The 25,933-nt window shown below is 47.2% G+C and overlaps 1 protein-coding gene and 1 pseudogene across 1 annotated transcript; both read left to right on the top strand.

Annotated features, from left to right (window-relative positions):
- Window positions 1-11,722: 11,722 nt before the first annotated feature.
- Window positions 11,723-25,099, top strand: LOC129700688 (di-N-acetylchitobiase-like). Its single transcript, XM_055641273.1, has 3 exons — window positions 11,723-12,311; window positions 18,739-18,877; window positions 24,752-25,099. Exons 1-3 carry the CDS (start codon window positions 12,171-12,173, stop codon window positions 24,994-24,996), a joined length of 525 nt encoding a protein of 174 aa, XP_055497248.1. The 5' UTR covers window positions 11,723-12,170; the 3' UTR covers window positions 24,997-25,099.
- On the top strand, window positions 14,917-15,057 carry LOC129701335 (U6atac minor spliceosomal RNA; annotated as a pseudogene).
- Window positions 25,100-25,933: the final 834 nt, after the last annotated feature.

Raw genomic sequence — 25,933 nt, forward strand, 5'->3', positions numbered from 1 at the left:
CTATAAGATCCCCGCTCAATCTCCTAAAATCTCGAGCGTATAAACCAAGTCTATCCAGTCACTATACCTCCTTCATCGACTCTGTCCAGATAGTCATTTCAGGTTAGGTAGAGGTTCACTTGCACCTCCTCTGACCTCATCTACTGTATCATTGTTCAAGATGTGTTAGGGCTTTATTCTTTGGAGCGCAGAAGGTTAAGGGGGGACTTGATAGAGGTCTTTAAAATGATGAGAGGGATAGACAGAGTTGACGTGGATAAGCTTTTCCCACTGAGAGTAGGGAAGATTCAAACAAGGGGACATGACTTGAGAATTAAGGGACAGAAGTTTAGGGGTAACATGATGGGGAACTTCTTTACTCAGAGAGTGGTGGCTGCGTGGAATGAGCTTCCAGTGAAGGTGGTGGAAGCAGGTTCGTTTTTATCATTTAAAAATAAATTGGATAGTTATATGGACGGGAAAGGAATGGAGGGTTATGGTCTGAGCGCAGGTGTATGGGACTAGGGGAGAATACGTGTTCTGCATGGACTAGAAGGGTCGAGATGGCCTGTTTCCGTGCTGTAATTGTTATATGGTTATATGTGGACTCTAATACATTGGCAAGACCAAATGCAGACGGGGTAATCGTTTCACTGAACACCTTCGCTCAGCACGCGTGAACCAAACTGATCTCCGGTTGCTGGACATTTTAATCTTGAGTGTGTGTGTGTATTTATTTGTTTGTGTGTCACATCTACTCGAAAAAACGACGCGCGAACGGGAACATTTTTACATATTCCTGTAGAGTTTAACCCGTGTAGTCCAAAAGAGTCTTATCTGAAAAATCCCTGCTTTATTTCTCAAGTTATTTATGAAAATGTTCACAAATCTGAAATTCGTGCTGCCAGTGATAACCCCGCCCCCCCCCCCTCCCCCACGTGCTGCTGCCACCACCCCCTCGAGCTGCTGACCACCCCGCAAGCTGCCCCCGGGCCTGAGCTGCCGCCCACCCCACCCCCACGAAACTGCCGCTCCCTGCACCCTGCGAGCTGCCCCGGTTCACGAGCTGCTGATCCCCCGTAAGCTGCCCCTGGGCCACGAGCTGCCACCCCCCACCCCACGAGCAGCCCCCCGGGCCGTGATCTGCTGCCCCCCGTGCTCCTCCCTCCTCCTCTGCACCCCCCCCCACTCTCTCCTTCCCTCCACTCCCTCCTCTCTCTCTCCCCCCTCTCTCTCCCCCCTTTCTCTCCCCCCCATCTCCCCTCTCTCTCTCACTCCCCTCTCTCTCCCCCCCTCTCTCTCTCATCCTCTCCCTCCCCCATTCCCCCTCTACCCCCTCCTATCTCTCCCCCTCCTCTCACTCCCCCTACGACCCCCCTCTCCCTCCTCTCCCCCGGCTCTCTTTCTCCCCCCTCCTGCTCTCTCTTCCTCACCCTCCCCCACCCTCCGTCCCCTCCCCCTTCAACCCATTCCCCCTCCCGCCCCCTCTCTCCCCCGTCTCTGTCTCTGCCCCCCCCCCCCCGTCTCTGCCGCCTCTCTCTCTGCCCTCACTCGCTACCCCTCCTCCCTCTCTAGACGCGCCTTCGAGTAGGGGGCAATGCTTCAATGGATAGGTAAAGGAGCCAATGAATAATATTAATATAATATCAAGGGGGGTGGTTAGTGTGTGTGTGGGGGGTTGTTATGGGTGTGTGGGGTTTTTAGAGTGCGTATGATGCCGCAGGCTGCCCCTTGTCGCTCCACACCCCCCCTCCACCCCCCACAACCGCACTTTGAGAGGAGGGGACCCAACGGGTCCCACTTGGTCTAGTAACTATTAAAAGTCTGATCTTGTATGTGGATGTGTGTGTGTTTATTAATTTGTGTGTGGTCGCATCTTCATGAAAAAATGACGAGGTAACAGTAACATTTTTACATATTCCGCTGGAGATTTTTCCTGTGGGGTCCGAAATCTGAAAATGTCATGCTTTATTTCTCGAGATTACTGAAAATGTTAAAAAAAAACGGACAACACTTTGAAATAAAAATGACTGTCTTTCTCTGATGACGTCACAATACGTCTGCGTACCTGCCGTCTTCCTCGCGCCGTGAGAGATGTCATCCCAACGACCAGATCAGATTCAAGATTCAGATTCAATTTTAATTGTCATTGTCAGTGTACAGTACAGAGACAACGAAATGCATTTAGCATCTCCCTGGAAGAGCGACATAGCAAACGACCACTCCATCCGTCCCCCTGGTTATTCAAGGAGCAGAAAGAATGAGCAAGTCGGGCAGGTTGTTTCCGCAGCCTGCAGCCCAGAGTGAGGGAATATTGCGTTCAGGAACCAGCCCTCCCCTGTGATGCCGCGCCCCACCCCTCAAACTCTACCCCCTCCCTCTCTGCTCGCCCACCCACTCTCTGCCCTCCTCCCGCTCCCTCTTTGCCCCGCTCCATCTGCCTCTACCTCTGCCCTCTGCCTCTACCCACTGCCTCTACCCGCTGCCCCTGTCCTCTGCCATCTGCACCTATTCTCTGCCTCTGTGATCTGCTTCTGCCCCCTGCCCGCTGCCTGCCATCTGCCTCTAACTGCTGCCCTCTACCCGCTGCCTCTGCCCCTGCTCTCTGCCCACTGTCCTCTGTCTGCTCTCTGCCCCCTGCCCTATGCCCCCTGCCCTCTGCATACCTCTGCCCTCGCTCTCTCTACCCCCCCCCCCCCCCCCCCCCCCTCTAGCCGCACCTACAAGTTGTGGGCTATGCGTGTGTCGATGGGGAGGGCGATGGGGTAAAAGGAGTGAATTAATATAATATCAAGGGGTGGTTAGTGTGTGTGTGGGGAGTTGGTTTGTGTGTGTGTGGTGGAGTGGCTAGTGTGTATGTGATGTCGCAGGCCGCCCTATCCCCCTCAACCATACGCTGAGGGGACGGGACCCAATGGGTCCCACTTGGTCTCGTAACTATTAAAAGTCTGATATTGGATGTGTGTGTGTATAACCTTCGCAAAAAGTCTACGCCAGAACGATAAACCTTTTACGTATACCGGTTGACATTTTTCCCGTCGAGTCCAAAGCTACTTATCTGAAAACTTCATGCTTTTTTTCTCGACATTACTGAAAATGTTTAAAAATATGACAAAATAGGAGCGGACGAGGACAACCCAGCGGTGGCTGGTTAGGGACGATACTTAAAAAAAATATTTTGACAATATACAATATATACAATACATGAGCCATGCAACAAAATTATCCGACGTTTTCGGAGGCTATATCAATTATTCAATACATTCTACATACATTGCTCAAATTTTTCAAATTTATCCCCCACCCTTGCCACTCGTGTGGCCCACTGGCGTGGGATCCCTTCCCTTATTTTGAGGAGTGGCTCCACCACACCCTGCCCCCCTTGTCCAGCAGCGGAAGGGCCCTAGACTGTGGTCCTCCCCCACCGAGCCTTGGCGTTGGCTGCACCGTGCCTCAGTGTGCCCCTCACCACGTACTCCTGCTGTGGGAATGCAGGGTAGCTTGGACAGGTTGGGGGAGTGGGCAGATGCATGGTAGATGAAGTTTAATGTGGATAAATGTGATGTTATCCACTTCGGTATCAAAAATAGAAATGCAGATTACCATCTAAATGGCGTGAAGTTGGGAAAAGGGGAAATACAACGGGATCTGGGGGTCCTTGTTCATCAGTCTATGAAAGTAAGCATGCAGGCACAGAAGGCAGTGATGAAAGCGAATGGCATGTTGGTCTTTATAACAAGAGGAGTTGAGTATAGGATCAAAGAGGACCTTCTGCAGTTGTACAGAGCCCTAGGTAAAACCACACCTGGAGTATTGTGTGCAGTTTTGGTCCCCTAATTTGAGGAAGGACATTCTTGCTTTTGAGGGAGTGAATCATAGGTTTACAAGGTTAATTTCAGGGATGGCGGGACTGTCATATGCTGAGCGAATGGAGCGGCTGGGCTGGTTGAGGAGTTTAGAAGGATGAGAGGGGAGCTAATTGAAACATATAAAATTGTTAAGGGTTTGGACATGCTAGAGGCAGGAAACATGTTCCAGATGTTGTGGGAGTCCAGAACCAGGGGCCACAGTTTAAGAATAAGGGGTAAGCCATTTAGAACGGAGACGAGGAACACTTTTTCTCACAGAGAGTTGTGAGTCTGTGGAATTCTCTGCTCAGAGGGCAGTGGAGGCAGGTTCTCTGGATGCTGTCAAGAGAGCTAGATAGGGCTCTTAAAGATAGCGGAGTCAGGGGATATGGGGAGAAGGCAGGAATGGGGTACTGATTGGGGATGATCAGCCATGATCACATTGAATAGCAGTGCTGGCTCTAAGGGCCGAATGGCTTGCTCCTGCACCTATTGTCTATTGTCCTGCAGTCTGCAGCATGCCAGTCAGCAACATTCCCTGACGGACATCTAGCTCTGCTGGGCGGTGAATAGCGCTCGCGCGAACCAAAGAGCGTCTTTCACCGAGTTGATGACCTTCCAGCACCACTCGATGTCAGTCTCTGAATCTGAAGATACTGTTATTCGAACAGTGGCCCCAGTGTGGCAGCGGGGAGGAAGTGGACCCCATCTAGATTAGATTAGATTCCTTTATTGTCATTCAGACCTTTCGGTCTGAATGAAATTTTGTTGCCTGCAGTCATACACAATAATAATAAATAACAAGCACCAATCACCAAGCACCTCCTCACTGTGATGGAGGCAAAAGTCTTAGTCTCTGTCTCTTCCCTCCTTGTTCTCCCTCTGTGCTGCGACGATCCAGGCCGAAGATGCCACCCTCCAGACCAGCGGACGCAGCTGTAGTTTCGGGAGCTTCGGAAACAGGTCACCAACCTGCGAGCTCCCGGTCGTCCACTGGGCCCGCGACGGAACCTCCGAAATGATGTCGCCGCCGCCGCAGCTCCGATTCGGGCCGCTACCGAAACGCCGCCTCCGCTCCGAGTCGGGCCACTGCCGAAAGCTGGAACACCACCTCAGCGAATCGGGCCGCCGCTGGAACGCAGCCTCAGCTCCGAGTCCCGCAGCCTCAGCTCCAAGTCCCACAGCCTCAGCCCCGAGTCCCGCAGCCTCAGCTGCGAGTCAGGCCGCTGCTGCCTCAGCCCCGAAGTCGGCCAGCCTAGTCCTGGTTGGCTCTGCCTCTGGAGCCTTGAGGTCGGTCGCAGTTGGAGGCCACCAGCTCCTCCATTAGCGCAGACGGAGGCAGAGAAGGGGGATACGACAAGAAAAGGTCGCATTCCCCCGAAGGAAAAGACAGAAAACATGTCCCCCCCCCCCCCCCCCTGCCCCCCCCCAAAAGGACAAAGAAAACGACAAAAAAAAAGTAAAAACAGATGGACTGCAGGCGAGCCGCAGCTGTTAACAGCGCCGCCACTTCCGGATCTGAAGCCGTTCAGAGTGCTAAGTCTGCTCTTCATTTCCGGGATGTGGTTGGCCAAGTCCAACACGGGAGAGCCGGGCTCGGGCTTGGGCTCGTCCCTAAAGCTCCTCAATGGCACAAGGCAACATCAGTGCAGACGAGACGGCTCGTGGTGGAGGAGGTGAGAAGATGGGAGGAAGCAGAGCGACACGCCAAGGCTGTTTCAATGGCCAATCAGGGCCAATGGACTAACTGGAAGATCCTGGAAAAGAGGAAACTCAGCTGGCGTGACATCTGGCAAATGGAGAGATCTCGGCTAAGTTTTGTTATCAGAGCCACTTATGATGTTCTACCATCACCCCAGAACCTGAAGCAGTGGTTTGGAGAAGACTCTGCTTGCTCCTACTGCCAAGCACCAGCATCACTAAGGCACATTTTAACAGGATGCACTATGAGCCGCGGGCAAGGGCTTTACACTTGGCAGCATAAGCACGTTCTCAGACAGCTGGCATCAATCCTTGAACAGAGGCGAACGATCACAAATGCTTCCCCACCAACATCAGCGGGAAATGTCCACTTCACAACATTTGTACCAGCAGGCCAACCTCCAGAGCATCAGATAACATCAATGGATGCAAGCATTCTGCAGCCTGCTCGGGATTGGAAAGTGGAAGCGGACTTAGAAAAAAGGCTTGTGTTTCCCCTAGACATTGTGCCTAGAACAGTACGGTCAGACATGGTCCTGTGGTCCACAACAGCCAAGTTGGCATATGTTGTGCAATTGACAGTTCCATGGGAAGATGGTGTTGAAGAAGCTTATGAGGGGAAAAAGACCACGTTCTCTGAACTGGCAACTGAAGCTTCCCAGAATGGCTGGAAGACCAAGATTTTCCCTGTCGAAGTGGGATGCAGGGGATTTGTTGCTACATCTATGACCAGGCTATTAAAGAAAATGGGGGTGAGGGTTCGCTCCTTCCAACAAGCAATCAAATCATTATCAAATTCTACAGAAAAAAGCAGCAATTGAGTTTAGATCAAGGGGAGAGACAACAATTGGGCTGCAAGATGAAGTCAGGAGGGTATGGAATTGAGGGGGGTGGTATAACTGGGACACCAGGTATCACCGTTGAGGCCTCTGGAGATGTTGTGGGCTTATCAATGAAACGTCAAAGAAGGAGGGTGCCCACATGATGACCCTGATTACGTATCTACCCTGCCTTTCACCACTCCAATCCCACTGCAAATAGCAAGAGTGACGACTTATTACAGAGATTGAAACATCAAGTCCCATTAGCTCGACTACTACTCCCACCACTTGTACTGTGTCTGAGGTGCTTATCTAAGATGTACAGTATCTAAGTGCTCATGTACAGTGATGCTTGTACTGAACTGTATACAAAACTGAATTTCACTGTAACTTGATACAAGTGATAAATAGAGTACCATTGTACTATTGTGCTGAGGTTGGGGCGGCTGTAGTGGTGGAGCTGCTGCCTCACAGCGCCAGAGACCCCAGTTCGATCCTGACCTCGGGTGCTGTTTGCGTGGAGTTTGCACCTTCTCCCCACGACTATATGAGTTTCTTCCGGGTGTTTAGTTTAGTTTAGAGATAGAGCGTGGAAACAGGCCCTTCAGCCTAGTGAGTCCGTGCCGGCCCAGCGATCCCCACACACTAACACTATCTTACACACACTAGGGATAATTTACAATCAAACTAACTCAATTAGACTACAAACCTGCATGTCTTTGTAGTGTGGGAGGACACCGGAGATCCTGGAGAAAACCCAGGCTGGTCACAGAGAGAACGTACAAACTCCGTACAGACAGCATGTGTGGTCTGGACCAAAAACTGGGTCTCTGACGCTATTAGCCAGCAACTCTACCGCTGCGTCACCATGCCGCCCATCATGCTCTAGTTTCATCCCACATCCCAAAGACGTGCGGGTTTTGTAGGTTAATTGCCTCCAGTGTGCAGGGAGTAGACGAGAAGGTGGGATAATGAAGAACTAGTGTGTGAAGGGGGTGATGGATGGTCAGCATGGACTCGGTGGGCCGACCATCCTGTCTTTTGTGTTCCGGATGACCTGTGGAACAGCGCACTGAACAATGTTTTCATCCACGCCATTAGCAAATTCATCTCCATCGGGTTTGTCAGGTAAGTATTAACTCTGATTCCTTTTTTCGAACCCCGCACACAAAAACTATCCTACACACTAGGGACAATTTACACTTATTAACCTACAAACCAAGAGTCGAGAGTCAAGAGAGTTTTATTGTCATATGTCTCAGAGAGGACACTGAAATTCTTACTTGCTGCAGCATAGCAGAATATGTAAACATAATACAGAATTGGAGATAAAGGTTCAATGTGTCTTTAGACCATAGACCATATACACACAATAAATAACAGATAAAGTGCAATAGTAATAATAGACTCATCGTCTAGAGCTTATTTGATGGTGTGTTTAATAACCTAATGGCTGTGGGGAAGTAGCTGTTCCTGAACAGATTTCAGGCTCCTGTGCTTTCTTCCCGATGGCAATGGAGAGATGAGTATGTGACCAGGATGGTGTGGGTCTTTGATGATGTTGGCAGCATTTGGAGGCAGCGACTGCGATAAATCCCTTCAATGGTGGGAAGGTCAGAGCTGGTGATGGACTGGGCAGTGGTCACAACTCTTTGCATTCTTTTCTGCTCCTGGACATCCAATGTGCGTACCAAGCCACGATGCAGCCAGTCAGTATGCTCTCTACTGTGCACCTGTAGAAGTTCGAGGGAGTACATACCGAAACTCCGTAATCTTCTCAGGTAGTAGAGACTCTGATGTGCCATCTTTATAATTGCGTCAGTATGCTGGGACCAGGAAAGATCTTCGGAAATATGCACGCCCAGGAGCTTGAAGTTTTTGACCCTTTCCACCCTATCCACCGGTTGATATAAACTGGATTGTGGGTCCCTATCCTACCCATTCCAAAGTCCTGTACATCTTTGGAATGTGGGAAGAAAATGAAGATCTCTGAGAAAACCCACGCAGGTCACGGGAGAACATACAAACACCGGTACAGATAAGCACCCGTAGTCGGGACCAAACCGGGTCTCTGGCCCCGTGAGGCAGCAACTCTACCACTGCGCCAACAGTAAATGAAATTATCTTGGTCGCTTACAGGTAGATTAACGGGAATAAACCTGTCATCCCGACTCTGACTCGTGTTACCATAATCAGCTGAGTAATATTTATATAGGTTTATAATTATTACCTGTTCCAAGAAGCAGTGAAAAATCTAGTCAAATCGTATAATTCATGAGTACAACAGGTAGTACAAAAGTGCGGAAAGAAAACAAATGTTACAGTTGAAGAGAAAGTGCAGGTAGGGGGAAAAAAGTGCAATGGCTGCAATGAGGTAGATTGGAAGATCGACAATTACACCTGAGCACATGAGCGGTCCTTTCAAGAGCCTAATAACAATGTTGCTGAGTCTGGTGGTACGTGCTTTCAAGTTTTTTATTCATCTGCCCAACAGAAGAGGGGAGAAGAGAGAATGACCGGATGTGAGTGGTCTTTGCTTATGTTGGCTGCTTACCCGAGGCAGCATGAAGTGTAGATGGGCTTGATGATGGGCAGTCTGGTCTGTGTGATGGACGGTGTCCACAACTCTCTGCAGTTTCTTGGGGTCTTGGGCCGAGCTGTTACTAAAGCAAGCTGTGATGCATCCCGATTGGATGCTTCCTCCAGTGCATCCGTAGAAGTTGGTCAGCGTCATTGGAGATATGATGAATTCCCTTTAACTTCTGAGAGTGGCACAGTGGCGCAGCGATAGTGTTGCTGCCTTACAGCACATGCAGCACCATTCGGCCCAACAAGACCACTCCGCCAGTCAATCATGGCAGATCTATCATTCCCTCTCAACCCCATTCTCCTGCCTTCTCTCCATAACCCCTGACACCTGTACTAATCAATAATCTGTCAATCTCCTCCTTAAACATATTCATTGACTTGGCCTCCACAGCCATCTGTGGCAAAGAATTCCACAGATTCACCAAGATGTCCCATGCCTGTATTGTTTGATGTCAATTTCTCCTGTGAAGCAATTTTGCCTGTGGTGTCTGCTCGGCGCTGTCGGTCTTTTAGCCCTTTTACTGCTGGCAAGTTCTCTGCTGCTTTCGATCAGCTCTGCGCCCCCTCTGCGTCCACTCCTCTTGGTACGGAGGAGATTAGTGGCTCCGTTAAGATCATTGAAGCCGAGGGTTAAACCTGAACCCTGGTTCAGTGCAGTGACTCGTGCAGCACGACGGGAGTGTCGTAGAGCTGAGCGAAAGTGGAGGAAGGACAGGCTACAGGTTTCACTTCAAATTCTCAGGGACTGTTGGCGTCACTACCAAAACAGTGTTAAAAAGGCCAAGAGAGAGTACCTGTCTAAAATTATTGTGTCAAAGTGTAACAACCCTCGTGTGCTATTTGAAATCATTGACTCTGTTCTAAATGCCCCGCAGCCTGTCTGTCTGGAAGCTTCACCTGAAATGTGTAATGACTTCCTGCACTTTTTTGTTGATAAGGTTGTTTCCTTAAGGGCTAACATTTCAGCTCCTGCCTCTGACCCTTCTGTTTCGGTCCCTTGCCTGGTGGTATTCGACAAGTTTGAGCCTGTGACTATATCGTATTTAAAGGATGTGGTTTCCCATATTAAGCCATCGGGTTCTCCTTGTGATGCGGTCCCTCCACATCTTTTTAAGGAGGTTTTCCCTAGTATAGGGCAGTCGGTTCTCACCATTATTAACAGCAGCTTGTGTCTGGGGTTGTCCCCGTGAGTTTTAAACATGCGGTAGTGCAACCACTACTTAAGAAACCTGGCCTGGATCAATCTGTTCTGGCCAATTTTAGACCCATCTCGAAATTGCCTTTTATTTCTAAATTACTGGAGAGAGTTGTTTATGCTCAGCTAAAGCTATTCCTGGAGGAGCATGATATTCGGGAGATCTTCCAGTCTGGATTTAAAACCACGCACAGCACGGAATCAGCATTGCTAAGGGTTTTTAACGATATCCTCCTGGCTAATGATTCTGGGGATTGTGTGGTTCTTGTCCTGCTGGACTTGTCTGCCGCCTTTGATACGGTGGACCATAATATCTTATTATCTCGGCTACAGCAGTTAGTGGGCATCTGCGGCAGTGCCCTGGGATGGTTCAGGTCCTATCTGGTGGGCAGAACCATGTGTGTTAGCCTTGCTGGGTTTGAATCCTCTTCCGCTCCCCTGTCATATGGGGTTCCACAGGGTTCGATTCTGGGGCCCCTGCTTTTCTCGCTGTACATACTACCTCTGGGTTTCATCCTTAGAAAGCATGGCATCTCCTTCCACTGTTATGCAGATGATACCCAGCTTTATTTGCCGCTGAGGGGGGAAGATGCCTTTTCTGTAAAATCGCTTCTGTCTTGTCTTGATGACATTAAGTCCTGGTTGGGCCCTAAACTTTCTTGAATTTAATGAAAAGAAGACAGGTGATTTTATTTGATCCCAATGGCTGCCGTGAACCTCCATTTGTTGATTTAGGTCCATTGTCAAGGTACGTGAAGCCAACAGTTGTGAACCTGGGTTTTAGGATGGACAGTGACTTTAAATTAGATCGCCAAATATGCGCGGTGGTTAAGTCCAGCTTCTTTCACCTAAGGAAACTGGCGAAGGTGAAGCCCATTCTCGAGCGGCAGCATTTTGAGACAGTAATCCATGCCTTTATTACATCTAGGCTGGATTACTGTAACGCGCTCTATTTTGGTGTTGCTCGTTCTTCACTGGCTCGTCTCCAGTTGGTTCAGAATGCTGCTGCTCGCCTTTTAACAGGGACTCGAAAGAGGGAGCACATATCGCCAATTCTGGCCTCCCTACACTGGCTCCCGGTGCACTTTCGGGTTCATTTTAAGATACTGTTATTTGTTTTTAAATCTCTGAATGGGCTCGCCCCGCCTTACCTCTCTGAGCTGCTCCACCCATACGCTCCTGCCCGGTCCCTCAGGTCAGCTGGTCAGCTGCTCCTGGAGGTACCGAGGTCTAGTCGGAGGCTCAGAGGGGATAGAGCCTTCTCTGTTGCTGCTCCGGCACTCTGGAACACCCTGCCGTTGCACATCAGACAGGCCCCCTCACTGTCCATCTTCAAATCCAGTGTTAAAACGCATTTGTACTCCCTGGCTTTTGACCATGCCTGAGGCTTTGCTTCTGTTTGTGGTGTTTTTGATGTTTCTTTATTTTACATGTCTTTGCCTACTATTTCTTTTGATTGTTATTTTTGGTGTGTATTAAGTTTTTTGTCAATGATTAGTGATGTACAGCACTTTGTTGCAGCTATGTTTGTTTTTAAAGTGCTCTATAAATAAAATTATTATTATTATTATTTATTATTTAAACTTCCCATTTGCCTGTTTCTGGCCCATATTCCTCCCCCTCTTGATGAGTACGGGTGTCATGGATAATGGGGAGATAGAAGGAGAATGGGGATAGAAGGGAGAGATAGATCAGCCATGGTTGAGTGGCAGAGTAGACTTGATGGGCTGAATGGCCTAATTCTGTTCCTATCACTTATGAACTCCTGAATGTCTAAAATACACAAGGCGTGTGTCCATGATCTGTGACTCTAATTAATACAGAAGGTCAAGACTAAATGTTGCCCAGGAGATACATATAGGATGGTTATAGACAAAGTTACATTTGACAACGTGAAGCTGACGTCAGCATTTCACAATTGCAACATCGTCAAGATATGAATAGACCGAGGAGACAACATCTTGTGTTGCCGCTCGGTACATAAGTAGCCGTGCTGTGTCCGTTGTGTGTTGTATCCAGCAAGGCTCGGAGGAGAGGATGTGCACGAGTGTGGCAGGACTCTTGTCTCTGGCTGTGCTTGCACTATGGGTCACAAGCAGTTCCTGTATCGAAAATTGTCACTGCCTGGAACCTACCCATTGCCGGCATCTGTCCGCAAGAAGACGCTACCCAGTGCAGGTGAGTCCAAACGTATCGAATAGTGAAAGGCCTGGATAGAGTGGGTGTGGGAGGATGTTTCCACTGGTGGGAGAGTCCAGGGCCAGAGGGCACTGCCTTGGAATAAAAGGATGTACTTTTAGAAAGGAGATGAGGTGGAATTTTTTTTAGTCAGAGGATGGTGAATCTGTGGAATTCATTGCCACAGACGGCTGTGGAGGCCAAGTCAGTGGATATTTTTGAGACATATAGATAGATAGATTCTGGATTAGTACGGTTGTCAGGTGTTATGGGGAGAAGGCAGGAGAATGGGGTTGAGAGGGAGTGATAGACCAGCCATGATTGAATGACAGAGCAGACTTGATACTGCGTGGAATCTCCAACAATTTGTCCTTGAGCAAAAGCACAAAGTGCTGGAGGAACTCAGCGGGCCAGGCAGCATCTGTGGTGGCAAATGGACAGGCTTTAGCGGTGCAGAGACGACGGCCAGTTTATTTAAACAGATTTTATTTTGAAATTGTTTCTTGGTCAACAGGTCTACACACATGCGACTGTCCACCACGGTGGTCTGTCGATCAACTGCCGCATCAAAGTGAAACCGCGGAAAAACAACAGCCCCTCCCCGAGTCACGTGACCGACCGCGGCTTCTGAACGCCAGGTTCGATACCTGCGTGCGCCAGCAGGCGTCGCTACAAGCCCATGATTTGAGGCTGCACGGTGACGCAGCGGTAGAGTTGCTGCCTTCAATCCTGACCACGGGTGCTGTCTGTGCGGAGTTTCTCTAAATTAAAATAAATAAACGTATTGGTTGATTTTACTTCGGAGTCACGTGAGTGATTTCGTGAAGAAGCCCCGCCAGTCCGCATGCGTATCATTACGTCATCCGCACTGGCGAAGCACCGGACTGGCAGGCAACTCATTCCTGCCAGCGGTAAGTTAAACCTGCAGGTAAGTTTCAATACTTACTAGGTTGTGTTTTTCCTGCAGGAACCTCTTCTTACAGAGGTTTCCTACCGGCTATAGTAGCGCAGTCCAGTCGAGCCGCGGGGAAACCGGCATTGGGCTGTGGGAAGACCCAGTCCAGACCACAAACGTGGGAGCCGGTGGACGGTGGGGGTGGTGACAGATGGGGCCAACAATGAGTGGGGAAAGACAGAAACACCGACGTGCAAAGGAGACCTACAACAGTGCATGATCTCTCTCGCGTGGCAGGTGACTGTCGCTGGGAAACTGAAGGGAGCGACAATCTGCTGCTGCCTGCCCGCTGAGTTATAGAGTTCCCACGGTAGACTCACAATTCACTAAGGTAAACGCACGGGCCACTACGTACTTAAATCGAGTTAAAATGTTTCAATTATTAACCACAAGAGTAAAATTGACTCTTGGAAAATTTCAAACATGTTTGATTTTTTGCAAGAGTAGACAAGTTACACGAGAACCTGCCGTTAGCGCCACGATGCACTATGTTGCGTCCACGAATGCCGTACGTTAATTGTACATTATTACCACGAGGTTTAACTCGGGTTACCTCGTGTGTCAGCTCGTAACGTGAGAATGGCCTATTACTCCAGCCGCTGACAAGGCAGTCAGCGGCTTCCAGACGGCGGAGGTTCCCGTGGAGGAGTAAGTCCTTGCGGTATTAGGGTGCCGACTGCACCGTGGCTAATCCTGTGGGGGGAAAAAGCCACTCAAAAGCAAGCCCGTGAATTGGGCTAGGAGGATACACCTCCCAATAAAAACAACGTCTGTGGACGTCTGGTAAGATGGAGCACCTGATAGAAAGGATGCTCCATCACAACAGGCTCCAGGAGGAGCTTCACACCCAAGAGGTCACCCCATGGGCCGTGGCAGCAGCTTCAGGTAAGGGCTGTATGGAGAAGATCAGCTCCAGGAACAGGAGCTCTATATCCACGGGTCCTCTTGCGGGACCATGGCAGCAGCACCTGTAGACGGGCTGCATAATGTCTCCCTCGTGAAGGATGTTGAGCCTACCAGGGCAGTTTTGTTCTGACCCTGAGGTTGGAGGTATTGGAAAGCATTCCCCAAGGCATAAAACCAAGGAACGCTGTTGAGCACAGCTCCAGCAGGATATGCTCCAGCAAAAGGAGCTTTATATTCTGAGTTTGGAGGTATTGGAAAGCATTCCCCAAGGCATAACACCAAGGAACGCTGTTGAGCACAGCTCCAGCAGGATATGCTCCAGAAAAAGGAGCTTTATATTTGAAGGTCTCTTCGGGAAACTCTGGTTGCAGCACATGGCCATGGCTGTCCAAAAATCCTCTCTCTATGAAAGAGTACCAGTGGTCAGTGCAACCAACTTCAAAATTCTAAAAGCATATCTGTGGAACGTACTGGAATAAATGCGTATGGATACAAAGGAATCCTCGCAAACGAAGGTGGAAAATACCCGGAAGGGGCTAGTTCCCCTCGTGCTATAAATGACGGGAATAAACAAACACCTTTGTTGACAGTAAGCAGTTCACTGAAGTTGGTGGCAGCATGAAAGTTGGACAGGGGTCTTAAAATCCGAGACCCAAGTCGGGCTCAGGGAAATATGGGACCATCTACAAGTTGGCAATAATTACACTTGTTTGTACTAATGATGATAACATGTGCTTAGTTTATGTGTTGTAGGAAAATAGCATTTTCCCATGATAAGGATGGAAGGGATCCTAGTGGCCTTACAACACACACATGGATGGGATCTAACCATGTAAAGCTGCACAATACTGAGGTTCCAAGCACAGAAATTGTCCAGAGTTGTCTTTCAGGGCAGGCTCAGTATTATGGCCAGGAATGGCTTTCGGGACTAGCTTGGAAAACGGGCCAGAATTGTAGCTCGAGCAGGTATTCACAGGCGTGACCTGTCTATTGTGGAAAAGATGCAGAATGTCGTTTACTTTGCATCTGATGTCCTTAAGATGCTCCCATTTACAGAGATCGGAAATATTTTGAAAATTATCTGGATAAGGCAATAATAAACATTGCAAACTGAAGGTTACCTTCAGTTCCCAGGTTATTTACCACTTTACTAAAACCAATGCTTGGACTGCTCAGAGCTCAAAAACATTTGTTAGGTCTGGAGGATATTCTAACGCTGTATGTGGTTTAAAAACAACTGTTTCAGCCTCAAACTATGTTCAAGAAAAAGGTACACCAATTAGATTTATTAATTATTGGGATTACTCTTAGCTATTAATTAGCCTGTGACTCCGCCCTGGGGCAAGAGATTGGAATTAATAGGAGCCTCAAACAATCTTGTTGTGATAAAACAGCCTTCAATTAATTAAGTATTATTGGACAATACAGTGGCTGTAATTCAGCTGTGCAGAGTGGTAATCGCAAATGCCATGTAGGTCTTAAGACAGACCTTATGCTATTACCAGCCGGTGCTACCAAGGTCACTATGGTAGACGAACAGTATTCAGCTTTGCTCCAGTAATCTGGTCAGTATAATTTCAGTTATAATATAACTGATGGGGCTCTAAGGTGGAAAATTAAGAATGCCATCTAGTTCAGAAGCAGAGATTTTCATCAATTAACAATTATTCAGTTCTTGGTATAAACTTCCAATAGAGACTAGTGCATTCTATAGGTTAAAGGGTTATTGAGTGAATATGCATAATCTGCATGTTCAACGTCAAGTTGATACACTATGGTGGTGGTGTATGTTAGGCACATGAGTGCAATCAAGACAGAATATCCTGTATAATATACCTAATATGTTGGAATATCATCACGTATAATCAATGACAATACAAAATGGGTGTTGGATCACAAAGCATTTAATGAAATTATGGCTCGATGGAATACCCAATTGATATGTTTGTTTCCAGGCTCATTTACCGGTTGCAAAATATGAGGCATAACATTGGAAAAAATCCACTCTCGCTACAAGGAGAAAGAAGTTATATTTGTCTCCCTTCATTTTGCCTCGTTAGTCGGGTCTTGCAATAAAGTCAGCAAGATCCCGCTCTGGGTTGTCGTTTTGTCTGACTGACCTATGCAGCCATGCTTCCCACTTTGTCGGGAACAATAATACAACCTTTTACGGTTGTTCTTAACATAAAAATTGTTGGTTTAGCCTGTGGCTCGGGAAACCAGCCTCTGCATGATAAATCAATTATTGACATAGATTCTGAGTGAACCGTTCCTGCAACTCGGATTGTCAGACCGATCCATGTATGTGCTCGCTGCAAATGCAGGGATAGCACCAAGAAAGGAAAGCATTACATTTCCTCTTCAGGAGATGGGAATTTCATAATAACCTATGGCCAGACCAGGGGTATTTGCCAACTCTACTTCGGTTCAGTGGTTAGTTACTCCCGAATGAGAGGAGTTACTATTATTTATTCATTATGAATGTTTCCCTCATCTGTCAATGAAGCAGCTGTGGTTGTGGAGACTCGTTTCTCACGGCATGAAATCACAGAGCTTTGATATCTTCACGGAATCACTCACGTGACTCCGAAGTAAAATAGTAAGATTAAATAAGAACCAGTTTGAAGTTTGATCTTTATTTTTTGAGGTGTTACGGTGAGCGATTACGTGCCCTCCGCTCCCGGCCCTCATAATTGCAAAGACCATCTGGTAGTTCTAATCTTCTCGAAGTCTTACTATGTTACTTCGACTGCTGTTATCTGTGATTTCACACCGCTGCTTTGAAGATTGATTCGCATGGGGACTGGCGGGGCTTCTTCACGTAATCGCTCACCGTAACTACTCATAAAATAAAGATCAAACTTCAAACTGGTAAGTTCTCGTTTAATCTTACTATTATAGTGGAGATGAGTAATTAAAATGTATTAATATCATGCAAGACCACTGAGCTTTATAGAAACATAGTAAATAAGTGCAGTAGTGTGCCATTCCACCCTTCAAGCCAGCACTGCTATTCAATATGATCATGGCTGATTACCCAACATCATTACTGCGTTCCTGCTTTCTCCCCAGATCCCTTGACTCTGTTAGCCTGAAGAACTAAATCTAACTCTCTCTTGAAGTCATCCAGTGAATTGCCCCCCACTGTTTTCTGTGGCAGAGAATTCCACAAATTCACAACTCTCTGTGTGATTTTTTTTTTCCTCATCTCAGTCGTAAATGGCCTACCCATTATTCTTAAACTGTGACCCCTGGATCTGACCTACCCCAACATCGGGAAATGTTTCCTGCATTTAAGCTGTCCACTCCCTTGAGAATTTTATATGTTTCTGTAAGATCGCCTCGCATCCTTCTAAATTCCAGTGAATACAAGCCCAGCCCATCCTTTCTTTCATTATATGTCAGGCCAGCATGCCATTAGCTTTCTTCACTGCCTGCTGTTCCAGCCAGCATTTCGTTTGGACCTCCAGGGGTCCAAATGACAATTAAATTGACTCTTGACTCTTGACTCTTGACTTTCAGTGACTGGTGGACGAGCACACGTCTCGTTGCTGAATCTGACACCATTCAGATAATAATCTGCCGCCTTGTTCTTCCCACCAAAGTGGATAACCTCACATTTATCCACCTTTTACTGCATCTGCCATGCATCTGCCCACTCACCCAATCTATCCAATCATAATTCAATAATATGGCAAACTTAGTAGAAACACATCAGTCATTAAAATATGTACTTGAATTTATAGAGTAGATTCATGGAGTCATACAACATGGAAACTGGCTCTATAGCCCAACTTGCCAATACTGACCAAAATGCCCCATCTGCACAAGTCCCACCTGCCTGCATTTGGTCCATATCTCGCGATACCGATCCTATCCATGTAACTGTCTAAATGCTTCTTAAATGTTGTGATAGTTATGGCCTCAACTACCTCCTCCGGCAGCTCAATCCTTGCATCCGCCAACTTTTGTGTGAAAAAGTTACGCTTCACATTCCTATTAAATCGTTTCCCCCCTCACCATAAATTTACGCAGAATCTTTCACCTAGCAATAGGGAATCGAGAACTAGGGGACATAACCCTGAGAAGCTCCTATCTCACACAAATGGCGGTGGGTGTATGGAACGAGCTGCCACAGGCGGTAGTTGAGGCAGGTGCTATAACAACATTTATAAGACACTTGGACAGGTACATGGATAGGATAGGTTTTGAGGGATATTGGTGAACGCGGGCAGGTGGGTCTAGTGTAGATGGGGCATCTTGGTTGTCATGGGCAGGTTGGGCCGAAGGGCCTGTTTCCGTGTCTCTACGACTGTGAGCCCAAATGGCAGCACAGTTTGGTTTTGTAGAATGACTTGTTACTATGCTGTATGTCTTCTGTGTTTCTATGTGTGGGTTGAACAGTAATCACACAGCTGCCTTCAAAATAAGCTGCAGGTTTGATGTGTTCACCAGCACTTCCTGGTCTTGGAGCGTAAGTGAACTTGTTCTGCCGAGAAAAACCATTTAAAGAGAATTGGCTTCCCTTTCATTTTTTTGCAAATGACTGTTTCACTTCTCTCCCAGCTCTTTGCATTTCACAGTGGAGTAGGCATTTGGAAGCATTACGACTGGTCAAAGATCACAACTATTGTCACCAGTGGACTATATGACCCTGACCTTATGTGCCATGCTCACGCACACAAAGCTCGAGTTGTCACAGAAGGTAACTGATGTCTCTTTTCGAATTCAATCCTGATTATCGCAAGTCACACAAAGATGTACAGTGTAGCAGGCAGAGTGCAGCACAGAATCTGACCGGACAAATACTAGGAAGTGGTAGGAAGGAACTGCAGATGTTGGTTTACACCAAAGATAAGACACAAAATGCTGGAGTAATCAGCGGGTCAGGCAGCGTCTCTGGAGAGAAGGAATAGTTGAAGGAATAGGGACTAGGAAAGCTTTGCTCTGCACCCACCTCCCTTTTCCAGATTTCTCAGCCCTCCCACTACAATCGGACTGAAGGACAGACACGAAACGAAACGGCATCTGGACATTCCCTCCACAGATGCTGCCTGACCCATTGAATTTCTCCAGCGCTTTGCCGGAACGTGGCGACTATCTCCGTTCTGTTCCAGAAGAGAATCTATTGTACTCTTGTACTGTCTGATTTGACCGGTTTGCACGTGTGGTCACAGGGAGAAGATGCAAACTCCACACACACAGACAGCACCCCAGCTCAGGATTGAACCCAGGTCTCTGGCGCTGTGAGGCATCAGGTCTACCTGCTGCACCACTCTTGCTACCCCATGGCACAAATGGTGGATGAGGAGAGAACAGGAACATCAACTCACCAAGAGCATTGGCATGAATTTATTCTTCAGTGGTGTAAAGGCCATCGAGTCATAGAGTGATACAGCATGGAAACAGGCCCTTCGGCCCATCTTGGCCACACTGGCCAACATGTCCCATCTACTCTAGCCCCACCTGCCAGTGTTCGACCCATATCCCTCCAAACCTGTCCTATCCATGTACCTGTCAAACTGTTTCTTAAATGTTGGGATAGCCCCTGCCTCAACGACCTCCTCTGGCAGCTTGTTCCATACACCAACCACACTTTGTGTGAAAACGTTAAGTATTTTTCCCTTCACCTTAAACCTATGTCCTCTGGTCCTCGATTCACCTACTCTGGGCAAGAGACTGTGCATCTACCCGATCTATCCCTCTCATGATCTTGTACATCTCTATAAGATCAACCCTCATTATCCTGAGCTCCAGAGAATAGAATCCCTGCCTACTCAACCTTTCCCTATAGCTCAGATCCTCAAGTCCTGGCACCATCCTCTTAAATCTTCTCTGTATCCGTTCCAGCTTGACAAAATCTTTCCTCTAACATGTTGCCCAGAACTGAACAAAATACTCTAAATGCAGCCTCACCAACATCTGCAACATGACCTCCCAACTTCTATACTCAATACTCTGACTGATGAAGGCCAATGTACCAATAGCCTTTTTGACCACCTTATCTACCTGCGACTCGACCATCAAGGAACCATGCATCTGTAGTCCTAGATCCCTCTTCTCTACAACACTCTCCATAGGCCTACCATTCACTGTGTAGGTCCTGTCCATGTTAGACTTCACAAAATGCAACACCTCACATTTCTCTGTATTAAATTCCATCAACCATTCGTCAGCTCACCTGGCCAATCGATCAAGATCCTGCTGCAATTTTTCACAACCATCTTCACTATCTGCAAAACCACTTACTTTTGTCCCAGAGTCCCATCCCGACAACAGAGTCCTATCTCCTTGCCCCTTCATGCCCTCCCAATTTACTTTTTTAGCTTGCTCCTCAGTTCCCAAAACTCTTCCCAGAACACACGTGATCCCCGCTGCCTTTCCCCGTCCCGTACCTCCTTCTTATTTTTGACCAGAGCCTCAATTTCCCTTATCATCCAAGCATTTCCTTGCCCTTCACTCTAACAGGAACATGCATGTCCTGGACTCTCCAATTTTGGTGTCTTCAGCAAATGTAACCAATCCATCTACATTTACATCTGGGTCATTGATACATCACGAACAACAGAGATCCCAGCACAGATCCCTATGGACCTCCACTGGTTACACACCTCCATCAAGTCTACTCTGCCATTCAATCATGGCTGATCTATCTCTCCCTCCTAACCCCATTCTCCTGCCTTCTGCCCATAACCCCTGACACCCGTACTAATCAAGAATCTATCTATCTCTGCCTTAAAAATATCCATTGACATAGCCTCCACAGCCGGCTGTGGTCAAGAATTCCACTGATTCACCACCCTCTGACTAAAAATTCTTCCTCATTACCGGCTAGACGACAGGCCATCTTAGACTGGATATTGTGTAATGATATAAGGATTAGTTAGCGATCTTGTTGTGCAAGGCCCCTTGGGCAACAGTGACCATAATATGGTGGAATTCTGCAATAGGATATAGAGAGTGACACGGTTAATTCTAGAGTCCTGAACTCGAATAATGAACTCGACTTTGAAGGTATGAGATGGGAATTGGCTAGGATAGACTGGCAAATTATACTTAAAAGGTTGTCATTGGAGATGCAATGGCGAATATTTAAAGACCGCATGGATGAACTCCAGAAATTGTTCATCCCGAATTGGTCGGCTGAAAAGATAAAACTGGGAAGACGGCTCAACCGTGGCTGATGAGGGAAGCCAAGGTTAGTGTTAAAGCCAAGGAAGAGGTACATAAATTGGCCAGAAGAAGCGGCAAACCAGAGGACTGGGAGAAATTTAGAACTCAACAGAGGAGGACAAAGGGGTTGATTAAAGGGGGAAGGGGGGGGGGGGGGGGCATGAAAGAAAGCTTGTGGGGAATATAAAAACTGCATAAAAGCTTCTTTAGATATGTAAAAAGGAAAAGATTAGTGAAGAAAAATGAAGGTCCCTTACAGTCAGACACAGGTGAATTAATAATGGGGAAACAAGGAAATGGCAGAACAGTTAAACAAATACTTTGGTTCTGTCTTCACTAAGGAAGAGACAAACAATCTCCCGGAAATACTAGGGGACTAAGGATCTAGTGGGAGGGAAGAACTGAAGGGAATCAACATTAGTCAGAATATGGCGTTAGGTAAACTGTTGAGACTGAAGGCAGATAAATCCCAAGGCCCTGATGGTCTGCATCCCAGAGTACTCAAGGAGGTGGCCCAAGAAATCGTGGATGCATTGGTGATCATTTTCCAATGTTCTCTCGACTGGATCAGTTCCTGTGGATGGGAGGGTAGCCAATGTAACTCCACTTTTTAAGAAATGAGCGAAAGAGAAAATGGGCCATTATAGACCATTTAGCCTTACATCGGTAGTGGGGAAGATGCTGGAGTCGACTATTAAACATGTGATAACAGCAAATTTGGAAAGCAGTGACAGGATCAGTCAAAGTTAGCATGGATTTATGAAGGGGAAGTCATGCTTGACTAATCGATTGTGGATGTGGTGTATCTGGACTTTCAAAAAGCCTTTGACAAGGTCCCACACAAGAGAATAGTTTGCAAAATTAGAGCACATGATTTTGGGGGTAGTGTATTGACATGGATAGAGACCTCTTTGGCAGACAGGAAGCTAAGAGTAGGAATTAATGGGTCCTTTTCAAAATGGCAGGCAGTGTCTAGTGGGGTGCCGCAAGGCTCAGTGCTGGGACCCCAGTTGTTTACAAAATATATTAACGATTTAGATGAGGGAATTAATCGTACCACCTCTAACTTTACGGATGACAGATAGCTGGGAGGCAGTGTGAGCTACGAGGAGGATGCTATGAGGCTGCAGGGTGACTTGGATATGTTGGGTGAGTGGGCAGAAGCATGGTAGATGCAATATAATGTGGATAAATATGAGGTTCTTCACTTTGGTGGCAAGAACAGGAAGGCAGATTAATAGATAATAGACAGTAGGTGCAGGAGTAGGCCATTCGGCCCTTCTACCCAGCACCGCCATTCAATGTGATCATGGCTGATCATCACCAATCAGTTATCCCGGTACTGCCTTCTCCCCATATCCCCTATTTTAAGAACCCTATCTAGCTCTCTCTTGATAGCATCCAGAGAATCTGCCTCCACCGCCATCTGAGGCAGAGAATTCCACAGACTCGCCACTCTCTGTGAGAATAGACAATATCTGAATGGTGCCAGGTTAGGAAAAGGGGATATTCAACGAGTCCTGGGTGTCCTTGTACATCAGTCAGTGAAAGTAGACATGCAGGTACAGCAGGCAGTTAAGAAAGCTAGTGAAGAAGTTGGCCTTCATTGCGAGAGAATTTGAGTTTGAGTAAGGAGGTTCTACCGCAGTTGTACAGGGCCCTGGTGAGACCACCCCTGGAGTATAGTGTGCAATTTTGGTCTCCTAATTCGAGGAAGGACATTCTTGCCTTTGAGGGAGTGCAGCGTAGGTTCACCAGGTTAATTTCCGGGATGGTGGGACTGACATATGTTGAAAGAATGGGTCGACTGGGCTTATATTCACTGGAATTGAATTGGAAGGATGAGAGGGTATCTTTTAGAAACATATAAAATTCTTAGAGGATTGGACAGGGTAGATGCAGGAAAAATGTTCCAGTTGGTGGGGGAGTCCAGAACCTTCTTTGGCCGCCCTCGGTCATGGCTGACCATGGGTGTCTCCACGGTTGGAGGTCGCTTGTGCGTGACTTTATTGAACGTGGGGAGACTGCTGCACAGACAACCACCACACAGTCCTTGACATATCTGGGTCAGGATCCAGTGTCACGGAGTCCAAGACAACCAGAGACCCTTTTCTGCTGCAGCCTTCATCCACCTTCCCAGCCGCTGTGGCGCTCCACTAAGATCAGCCGTTGTCCTCCGGCCGTTCCACCATTGAGGTCTTGTTTGCATTGCTCTTTGTCAGAGTCCTCCCCCTCGACCTTACCGCCATGGGTGGCCCTGCCAGGAGCATAGCTCCAGACGGCATCGCTCTCAGGATCTCAGGACCACATAAGCTTCGACAACACAATCCAGAACCAGGGGTCACAGTTTAATAATAAGGGTAGGCCATTTAGGACTAAGAAGAGGACAAACTTTTTCACCCAGAGAGATGTGATTCTTTTGAATTCCCTGCCCCAGAAGACAGTGGCGGCCAATTCACCGGATGTTTTCAAGAGACAGTTGGATTTAGCTCCAGAGCTAAGGGGATCAAGGGATATGGAAAAAAGCCTGAACGGGGGTACTGATTTTGGATGATCAGCTATGATCATATTGAATGGCGATGCTGGCTCAAAGGGCCGAATGGCCTACTCCTGCATCTATTTTCTATTCTATGTTTCTATCTTCCTAAAGGAACATCCCTTTAATTCTGAGGCTATGACCTCTAGTCCTAGACTCTCCCACCAGTGGAAAAACATAATCTCCACTCACTCTATCCAAACCTTTCACTATTCGATAAGTTTCTATCAGGTCCCACCTCATCCTTCTAAACTCCAGTACAGGCCCATTGCCGTCAAACATTCATCATATGTTAACCCACTCATTCTTGGGATCATTCTTGTAAACCTCCTCTGGACCCTCTCCAGTGCCAGCACATCCTTCCTCAGATATGGAGCCCAAAATTGCACACAGTACTCCAAATGCGGCCTGACCAACTCCTATTGAGCCTCAGCATTACATTGTGAATCCTGTACATCTTAATCTTCTGGATTAGCCTACCATGAGGGACCTTATCAAAAACCTTACTAAGATCCATGCATACAACACCCACTGTCCTACCTTCATCAATCTCCTTCATCACCTCCTCAAAAATCTCAATCAAGTTAGCGAGACATGACCTGCCACATACAAAACTGTGCTGGCTATCCCTAATTAGCCCAAAGGTAGACACAAAATGCTGGAATAACTCGGTGGGACAGGCAGCATCTCTAGAGAGAAGGAAGGGGTGATGTTTCGGGTCGAGACCCTTCTTCAGTCCTAATTGGACCGTTCTCTTCCCAATGGGAGTAAATCCAATCACAGAGAAAGGTATCAATTAAGGTACTTGAAAAGTAAGGTTTTTTTTAATAATCCTGGACACAATGTTTCTATTTCTTTGCTTTTTACCAGAGCCAATAGGGAAAAATGAACTGGTTGACATTCATCTCCGATCTTCTTGGATCAGCAACAAATTGCACAAGACTCGAGAAAGATATTTGGACGGAATTCATTTGAGATTTGGTACTGTCCTTGACGCTACAGTTTCTGCCAAACTGCCCAGCCTGATTAAAGATATCAAAACCAGATTCACGAGAAGCATACCAGGATCGCAGGTAAAAGACTTTACAAAAAAGTTCTATTCTGTTATCCATTGAGTAAATCCCCAGGACCTGATGGAGCTTTCAACTTTAGTCTTTAGAGATACAGATTTGGAAACGGGCCCTGCGACACTTTCCTGCACACTAGGGACATTCACATTTTTACAGGGTAATGTACCTACAAACCTGTACGTCTTTAGATTGTGGGAGGAAACCAGAGCGCCAGGAGAAAACCCACGCAGGTCACAAGGTGAACATACAAATTCTGTACAGACAGCATCTGTAGTCCGGATCAAACCCGGGTCTCTGGCGCTGCGCCTCTGTACCGCTCAAAATCTATCCCAGATTATTGAGAGAGGCAAGAGAGGGGATGGTGGTGGTCTTGGCAAAGATCATTGCGTCTTCTTTAGGTCAGGTACAATGTTGTTCCTCCATTTAAGAAGGGAACTGGAGAGAATCCAGGGAATTCTAGGCCGGGGATGATGGTGGAACAGCAATGGCAGGTATTTCTGGGAATAATCTGGAAGATGCAGGAACATTTCATTCCAAAGAGGAAGAAAGATACTAAGGGGAGTAAGAGGCGACCGTGGCTAACAAGGGAATTGAAGGATAGTATAAAAATAAAAGAAGAGACTTATAACATTGCAAAGATGAGCAGGAAGCCAGAGGATTGGGAAACTTTTAAAGATCAACAGAAGGTAACTAAAAAGGCAATACGGGGGAAAAAGATGAAGTACAAAGGTAAGCTAGCCAAGAATATAAAGGAGGATAGTAAAAGCTTCTTTAGGTAAGAGGAAAAAAATAGTTAAGCCAACTAATTAATTAAGTCCCTTGAATACAGAAGCAGGTGAATTTATTATGGGGAACAAGGAAATGGCAGATGAGTTGAAGGGGTACTTTGTTTCTGTCTTCACTAAGGAAGACACAAACAATCTCCCAAATGTACATGGGGACAGAAGACCTAGGGTACCGGAGGAACTGAAGGAAATTCACA

This window comes from Leucoraja erinacea, chromosome 10 (assembly GCF_028641065.1).
Source record: "Leucoraja erinacea ecotype New England chromosome 10, Leri_hhj_1, whole genome shotgun sequence".
NCBI classification, from domain to species: domain Eukaryota; kingdom Metazoa; phylum Chordata; class Chondrichthyes; order Rajiformes; family Rajidae; genus Leucoraja; species Leucoraja erinaceus.

Bases quoted from the DNA above. Each gene is read 5' to 3' on its own strand.
- LOC129700688 (XM_055641273.1), top strand. From the start codon at position 12,171: ATGTGCACGAGTGTGGCAGGACTCTTGTCTCTGGCTGTGCTTGCACTA. The intron at 12,312-18,738 runs GTGAGTCCAAAC...CTTCTCTCCCAG, and splicing joins GAAGACGCTACCCAGTGCAG to CTCTTTGCATTTCACAGTGG. The intron at 18,878-24,751 runs GTAACTGATGTC...GCTTTTTACCAG, and splicing joins AGCTCGAGTTGTCACAGAAG to AGCCAATAGGGAAAAATGAA.